The sequence below is a fragment of the Bidens hawaiensis genome, unplaced genomic scaffold (genome assembly GCF_021521415.1).
Source record: "Bidens hawaiensis isolate Kalapana, Puna unplaced genomic scaffold, B.hawaiensis_p1.1 tig00025376_1, whole genome shotgun sequence".
In the NCBI taxonomy this organism is placed as follows: Eukaryota; Viridiplantae; Streptophyta; class Magnoliopsida; order Asterales; family Asteraceae; genus Bidens; species Bidens hawaiensis.
Window position 1 is genome coordinate 242,647 of NW_027494050.1, and position 8,496 is coordinate 251,142.

The 8,496-nt window shown below is 33.1% G+C and overlaps 1 protein-coding gene and 1 pseudogene across 1 annotated transcript; one reads left to right on the plus strand and one right to left on the minus strand.

Moving 5' to 3' along the window:
- Positions 1-60: 60 nt before the first annotated feature.
- On the plus strand, positions 61-1,215 carry LOC143571453 (amino acid permease 6 pseudogene; annotated as a pseudogene).
- Positions 1,216-2,129: 914 nt separating this feature from the next.
- On the minus strand, positions 2,130-8,133 carry LOC143571448 (preprotein translocase subunit SCY2, chloroplastic-like). Its single transcript, XM_077056871.1, has 13 exons — positions 7,834-8,133; positions 6,479-6,907; positions 6,314-6,402; positions 6,039-6,118; positions 5,844-5,939; positions 5,671-5,762; positions 4,693-4,776; positions 4,384-4,531; positions 4,159-4,275; positions 3,532-3,661; positions 3,329-3,452; positions 3,139-3,245; positions 2,130-2,526 (listed from the first exon to the last, which is right to left on the minus strand). The coding sequence occupies exons 1-13, from the start codon at positions 7,931-7,933 to the stop codon at positions 2,437-2,439; spliced, it is 1,686 nt and encodes a 561-aa protein (XP_076912986.1). The 5' UTR covers positions 7,934-8,133; the 3' UTR covers positions 2,130-2,436.
- Between the last annotated feature and the right edge of the window lie 363 nt (positions 8,134-8,496).

Here is an 8,496-nt window from a genome sequence, read left to right on the forward strand (position 1 = left end):
CCGAAGTCATCAATTAATAAAAAATGAAAATACTACATATATATTGAATTCCAAAAAACAATGAGGTTACGTATAACTATACGAATAAAAAGTTGCTAGAGCAGTATAGTTTAAAATCCAACAAAATTCTTAATCAAAAAACAAATAAAAGTTTAGTCCCAATCTCTATTTTTTTTACGGTTTGGTTTTTTAAAAATGGGTATAACCAAAACCGAAAGTCGGTTTTACAAAATAATAATAATAATAATAAAATAACCGTCGGTTAGTGTTTCTGTTCGGTTTTTTCGGTTAATTCGGTTTCGATTCGGTTAATTCGATTTTCTGCTCACCACTACAAAATAGGTTGAAGCTAGTTGACACTTGATATTCAAATTTGGTTGACTTATATTTTTCATTTTCATTTTAGCATTGCATCCATCATGCCATATATAATTATATACCACTAAGTTAATGGTACTAAAACATATACAAAAGTTTCACTAATCATATAAACATGTCCTTGAAACTGTAGGACACTTTGAAATCACACCCACCAGAAAACAAGGTAATGAAGAAGGCTTCATTAGTAGGAGTCTCAACCACCACCATATTCTACATGCTATGTGGAACCCTTGGCTACGCCGCATTTGGCAACAAGGCGCCAGGCAACTTCCTGACTGGCTTTGGCTTCTACGAACCCTTTTGGCTCATCGACTTTGCCAACGTTTGCATCGCTGTTCACCTTGTTGGCGCATACCAAGTCTTTTGCCAACCTTTATTCGCTTACGTTGAGTTAAAATCTAAACAACGATGGCCTAATAGCAACTTCATAACAACGGAACATATTATGAATGTCCCATTTTACGGAGAGTACTACATCAACGTGTTTAGGTTGGTATGGAGAACAGGTTATGTGATATTGACGGTTGTCGTGGCTATGATCTTTCCGTTTTTCAATAGCTTCGTGGGATTGATAGGTGCGGGTACTTTTTATCCTATGACGGTGTACTTCCCGATTGAGATGTACATTGCTCGGGCTAAGATACCGAGGCTTTCGTTCACATGGGTGTGGCTAAAGATACTAAGTATGGCTTGCTTGGTGGTTTCGTTGGTTGCGGCTGTTGGATCTGTTCAAGGATTGTTGACAGATGTTAAGAAATACAAACCATTCCAGACTTGATTAGTATTTGTGATTTTGTTCAAGTTAGTGTATTAAACTTCAATTAGCTTAATATTGTGATATCTATCTGCAAGACATACATTTTTAGTTTAAATTTCAAACTCTAAGTTTGTATGAATGCATTCCTATGTATGATTGTAGCACCAACACTAGTAATTTAGGACTTATCTATCACCCACAACTAATTAACATGTTGTGTGCTTTACAAAAATCTATCCAAAGTATAAACAATACTATGTTTCAAATGCTCCAAAGTTGTGTGTGTGATTAATTGATTATTATTGAATGTTAATCATAAACAACTTAAGTTGTGTTGATTATATTAAGTTTAAATCATTTGGGTCAAAATGTAAATATGTTTTACTCTATGCATTCCAAACACTTATGTTTTATAACAAAGTTTAATGAAAGAATGTGATAGTATAAATTTTAAAATGGATATACTAAATAACCAAGTCTTCAATAACCTTTTGTTATGTAACCTTTTACCAATTGAAAAATTCAATATCATTTTTACAATAAACCTTTTAACAATAAATTTATTTAATTCCTAAATAATCATACATCAAAGCAAACTGTAAATAAATCGTAGCGTTCGTGAGTTGTTTTAGATTGGCAAGGTAAATGCGTAAACAAGTAGAATCTTAATCGGGTCCAAATTTGAGTTCATTTATCGAGTTTGACTAAGTTCATAAGACTAAACGAGCATATTACAAGCTTAAACAAGTAGTCTTATAAGTTCAGGTCTATATCATATATCAACTTTGACCAAGCTCACAAGACTAAACGAGCATATTAGCTGTACATGTATAACAAGCTTTGTTTAATATAATAAAAGAAAGTAAATAATATATTTTATTTTGTTTTACTATCTATATACTTATATAAATAAAATATTTAAAACATAGATACACGAACATATCCCATGCTAGAAATATAACTCACGAATCAATCTCAAGCCTTAGACAAAACGTGAAGAAAGCTGGCTTAAGCACAAGGTTTGGAAAAACTCAGACTCGGTTCATCCACATCCTTTGGTTAAGAACATAGGAGCATTAAAAGGTGTATGCTAGACTGCTAGGCGGTCAAGTCAAAATAAAAACACACGTTAACTCATTTTTACTCAGCTCAGAATCAAAATGTTCCCTAAACAATAAACAATGTTCACAAAAGTGGTATATACAAACTCTTCCTTCCCAGTTTTCTTGTTTATAGGTAAACTCTTTCATATACGGTTCGCTTAAACAATTTAGCTTCTCGGTTTCTGATTTTTATTTTTATACGCCGTATCTTTTTAAAGCTTTGCTTAAACTTGGCATTACGTTGTATGCTTGATAAGATCTTCTTAGTTCGATGATCGAACCCACCTGGTAAATCCAAAAAAAAATTTCGTTAAAACAGAATGGGTTGAACAGGTCGGAATACCCTAGAGTGTATTCTATTTTTTTTTAATGTTATAACTGAAATATAACAAATTTAATATATTGAGCATTTACGTGTTTTGACCCATTACCCAACCCAAATCAACTCCATTTTGATCCTACTTTATGTAAGGGTATTTAAGACATTTGAAAGACGATCGAGCTTTCCTAAAACTATGGCCTCACTTAAAAGATGAAATATTCATGGCATTAAGGTATGATTTATAGGTCTTAACCTATAAATTTATTAAAATGTTGGTGCAACACTAATAATATTTTTAAATGGCAATTCAGTATATACCATTGAAAACTTGCCATATATACCCATTCAACATACTTATAATTTTAAATTTACTAATTTCATTAAATAAATATATAATGTCTATTGTACGGTTTGTACCCTTCTCTTTCTACTTTCCATATATAAATGCCATAATTTTGAAAATAGGTATGTTTGATATAATGATTTTTGTTAGGTAATAATGATATTATATTCAATTAGCACGAGGATATATGAATTATACTCGATTGTCACCAAAAAAAAACTGATGCACTTACAATGATAAGAACTGATGTGAATCCAATTGAAAACCCATCATTTCTTTTGCGCAAATAATGATCAAGGATCGTTGACGATGTGGCCAATACACTCAACAGCAAACCACCTGAAAATAAATCATAAAACAGCATTCAATTAACTTTGATGCAACAAATAACTTAAGTGAATTATTTTGGATAGAAAAGATACCCCAGAAACGAGTTGAAGCTTGAACTTTTGCCAGATACTCAACAGTGGCGTTTCCGGGCTTTACGTTTGGTATTCTTGCACCCATTTTGTTTAAATACTCAGCAATTTCCTTTGGCATGTTGGCCTGAAATACAAATAATCACATATATAACATTTTTTTGAACACTTTGAAAACAACAAAGAAAGATTAGTAATTTACTTACAATATCAAATATGTTGAAAACGAAAACGAAGAACGCATAGATTGTATAGTAGACCCATGGTGCTGCTCCAAGAGACGATTCAGGATTTAGAATCTCTCTCACATTTACCCAAAACCTTGAAGAAAAAAAACTGCAAAGTAAAACGTAACAGGTGTGTGAGTCCAACTAGAATACGGTTCTAATTTTGGAAAAACTATGGCTACCACAATGTGGAAGATACAATCACATCAAGATGTTACAATACTCTGATATTTTGGGTATAGATAGCAAAAATGGGTTTGGGTCAAAACAAGTTGGACCGGGTCGTGTAGACACACCAACAATTGTTTTACCTTCTTTTTCCTTTCTAATTTTGTAAATAACTATTATATTATATGAGTACAATAACGATACACATATCCCGGTATATTTGATAAAATAGTTACGAAGTTGTACTCGCTTAAATACACTTAATTGACTGTTAAACTGGTTGATCCGTTTCCTTTTTAGCTGACTTTTAAATTTTACCCATTCGACCAATCAGCAATAATAAATCACGACAACTGAAATGGTCTTACGAAAAAATGCCAACATTGTAACATATGAAACAAAATAAACAAAAAATATTAATTTATTGTTTGATCAAACCTTGCCACGATAGCAGGAAAACCCAATAAATAGCTGGTAGTGAGAACAGGTTGCATTCCAGAAGGATTAATATTAAATGGAATATATTGCTCCACCTCTGTAACTGGTGAGTCTTTTCTGTTCAAACATAAATTTATGTTAGTAACATTCTACAGATTAAAAAAGTTACGTTTTATAAGTAACGGATCAGATAAAAAACTTATCATAATGAAGTCATTGATTCACCTTGTAGAAGATGCAAGTTTGAAGCCATAGTATTGTAGCTTAATTTTTCTGCAACCTTGTGTTACAATAACTGCCCACATAGTGACGATAACGAAGACACCAGATACTGCAAATAAATAAGGCCACAATCCAACACTACTTCCACCACCTTCATATAACAACAATATAAAAATTCATCAAATTAGAGTTAGATTTGCTTTCATAGCTATTTACTAAAAACACATTTGCATTATATCTATGGCTAAATAATGCATTATACAAAATGCTTAAGAGATAACATTTTAAAAGTACTAATAATATATAGTTTACCTGAGAGCTGAGATAACATTTTGTGTAATGTCTCGACATAGCCGGTCAAAATATTCACACATATGAGCAATGATGATCCATGACCTGCATCATCCATCACAGTCAGCGAGTTGAAATGAGTTGAAAAGTAGTAGGGCCCACTACAAAGATCATATAGAGGCTCAACATTCACAACCACAATGGCATTTGGGACCGGATGCTACAACCGACCCATGTGCGATATTCTTAAAGGATTGATTAATTTCATGTGTATCGTTTCAAAAGTCTAAATATTCAAACACACACACATATATTATCTTTTCAAATTTTATAATGTCCTAATAAGCTTGATAATATTTAACGCGTGCTGTGTATTTACCATACAAATAAATCAGCTGATGTTTAGGGCAATGGTTGAGGATAGGAATTCGTGGAGAAGTAGAATTAAAGTTAAGGATTTTTAGAGAGAATTGAATACCTTAGGGCTTAGACTTATCTTATTTAGGTCACATACCATAATGGTATTTCCCTTACATATATTAACCTCTCCGAGGACATGGTTGAGGATAGGAATTCGTGGAGAAGTAGAATTAAAGTTAAGGATTTTTAGAGAGAATTGAATACCTTAGGGCTTAGACTTATCTTATTTAGGTCACATACCATAATGGTATTTCCCTTACATATATTATTATTATTATTATAATTATTATTAGCTTTTTTATAGCTGTTAAACTGTGATCTTATTATTAATATTATTATAATTAGTAGTAGTTTTTATATAACTGTTAAACTTTGATTTCCTTTATTTTGCTTCATACACATGTTCTTAGAGCCGAGGGTCTCTCTGGAAGCCACCTCTTTATTCCTTTGGATAGAGGTACGGTGTGCCTACATCCCACCCTCCCCAGACCCTACTTATAGCTTTGCTGTCGGTGGGATTTTACTGGGCATGATTGATTGATTGATTGATATGTTTAGGGCAATGATTAAAGAAATTACCAAAACCAGAGTCCGTTATTTTATCACAAATCCATGTCGTAGTCATTGCACCAGAAACCAATAACATCGTAGTCAACATGACATGTTTCACCCTGCAATCAAAAAAATTGGACCAAATATAAACATACCCTTCTTTGAGTAATTAAATATTAACTATAGAAACTAGAAATTACCTATGACCGGCAGTCGCTGCATAAATCGAATACGAAAGTGAAAAATAAGAAATAATCAGCGCCTCTACTATTGCAAAGCCGAACGATAGCCACCATCTGAAATAAAGCAAAAAATGCAGTGGATTAAACCAATGTAATTAACTATATAATATTATAATATTCATCTCTCTGCTTATCAAGGATGATTAAACATACATATAACTCTTTATCTTCTCATTAGCATCCAAGCCTTCTTTTCGCAGCTTGACCAATGAAGGAACAACATAGCAAAGTACCTGATCCCATAACCACTTCAATTAGCTTATATCGAAAATTAAGTTTAATGTCAACATAAGCAAGAACCAAATCAACATATAAAAAATATAAAACTAATTAGTAATTTGTATCAATTTATGCAGTTATACAATGATCAAAAGCATTAGAAATAACTTAAAAAACAATAAATACCTCAATGGAATTAAAAGTTTTACCTGCATAACAATTGATGCTGCAATTTGGGGACTAATTCCAAGTTGGAAGAGAGAAAGTTTAAGTTCTGGTGCCAGCTCACCAAGCTCCTCTGTATAAAAATATCCAGTTAATTACTTGATTTAAACATAAAAAAACAAATCAATCAAGAGGAGAAGAAAACATACCAACTGAGCCTGAAACAAAGCTAAGATAGTTTTCTGGCACTAATCTTCTATCAAACCCGGGAAGTGGAATAAAATATCCAACACGACTAATCACAAGTAATGCAGCAGTAACAAATAATCGCCTTCTTATCTCACTTTTGAAAAAAGATTCAGCAGCATTGTTAATAAAAGAGCTTAAGCGTGCGATTATAAGGAATCTGTTTTCGAATTTAGGTTTAGGCTGCAGAGTCTCGTCAGTATATGAATTAGCTTCAAACTCATTTTCAGAAGTTTGAAAAATAAGTTTGTTACTTAAAGACCCTGAAGCTGCTGCTTGAATTCTCATATGGTTTCTTTTGGGCTGATCGTATATAAATTTATTAATCTTGAGGGAAAATCTTTTTGTAACACGCGGTGTGCACCATAAGTGAAGACTATTAGCATTTCCACCTGTCCACCAGGATAATAACAAATTACACTCATATTCAAAACATAAGCGTAAAATCAATAATAATCTGCTGAGGTTTGAAAATATAGCTAAACTTATTTGCAGCCATATTAACACATAAATAGTTCCCTAACAGTCTCTTATAAAAAAAACATGCATGTGTGTGCACGACCTTGTGAAATAATCGGATTAGATCGAACCATAAATACTTAGCTCGTGCTGATAGTTACTGCTAAGTAATTAAATTAACGAATAGCAGCAGCACCTTAATGATCTTTCCACACCAAAACATAACTACGTGAATCGTGATGCCAAGAACAATGTAACAAACAATCTACCAGCATCTGTAGTTATACCTACTTTTAAGGCTGTAAACGAACCGAACGCTCCACGTCCTATTCGTAAACAATTCAGTGGGAAGTTCGTTAATGTTCATCAGTTTACTAAATCAACGAACACGAACAAGAAATGTTGTTCCATTAACTAAATGAATGAACACGAACAGAAGCCATGCCTGTTCAATCGTGTTTGTGAACGTTCGATATTGTGATTGTTTACGTCCGTTATGTTCGTTAATATTTGTTTATGTTTGTACATTAAAGGTTTTTAATACTTTTTAACGACTTTTACGTGATTAATTTATATGTAGAATTAACATATGAATACGAATGTTAACAAACTTGGTAGCCGAACCGAACAGTTAACACCGACCATTTTCTGTTAAGCCAAATCAAACTAACAAATAACTTCATTCAGTTAGCTATTCGCGAACCGTTACAAGGCCTCGTTCGATTTGGTTCAGCTCATAACACACGATACTACACTATATCACTTCAATTGACCTAACAACTAACAATAGTCCAACAAACTAACTAACAATTTCACCAAAATTCAATTAAAACACGAATTAAACAGAAATTAAAACTACCTGAAACGCGTAAACGACGTCGTAACGGAACGTATTCTGCCGATGACGTATTAGTTTTGCTAAACCACGGGTTAATAATACTCTGCATTTGCAGATTCATTTTGATAATAATAATAATAATAAACCCAGGGGATACTTATAAGCAATTGTGAAATAACTGTGTAAGTTTGTTGAGCTTCCGTTAACGGCGTAAACCGGCGGGATGTTATTATGTTCAAGTTAAAGATAACGCCGGTAGCACGGAAGAAGACGGTGGTGTTAACCCAGGGTTTTCGCTTCGTAATATTTTGGGGTTTTGACTTTTTATAACATTTTAACAAATGTTCATGATATTGTGAAAATACATTTTTCATCCCTCGAATTTGTTTACAATGGTGTTCGTGACTTTGCGGGCGGGTTGGCGACTTGGCGCGTCCAATCTGACATGAAACCGAACCTCAAAAGCTGAAAACCAAACCCGAACATGCCCGTGTAATTGTAGATTGACCTGAATTCGACCCGTTTGACCCGAAAGTCTTTTTACTTTTTATTTTTTCACGTAATAAAACTCTAAATTTATATAAACTCTTGTCGTTAAACTCATCAGCGTGCCCCTCACGTGATGGGCAGTTTTGTCCTTAATTGGTTGTGTAATCGTTTGACCCATTCATCTAGTGTCATGAT

Excerpts from the sequence above, each read along its gene's own strand:
- LOC143571448 (XM_077056871.1), bottom strand. The coding sequence starts at position 7,933 with ATGAATCTGCAAATGCAGAGTATTATTAACCCGTGGTTTAGCAAAACT. Across the intron at positions 3,662-4,158 it reads TTTCCTGCTATCGTGGCAAG|TTTTTTTTCTTCAAGGTTTT; the intron begins GTTTGATCAAAC and ends TTTACTTTGCAG. Across the intron at positions 2,527-3,138 it reads TCACATCAGTTCTTATCATT|GTGGGTTCGATCATCGAACT; the intron begins GTAAGTGCATCA and ends TGGATTTACCAG.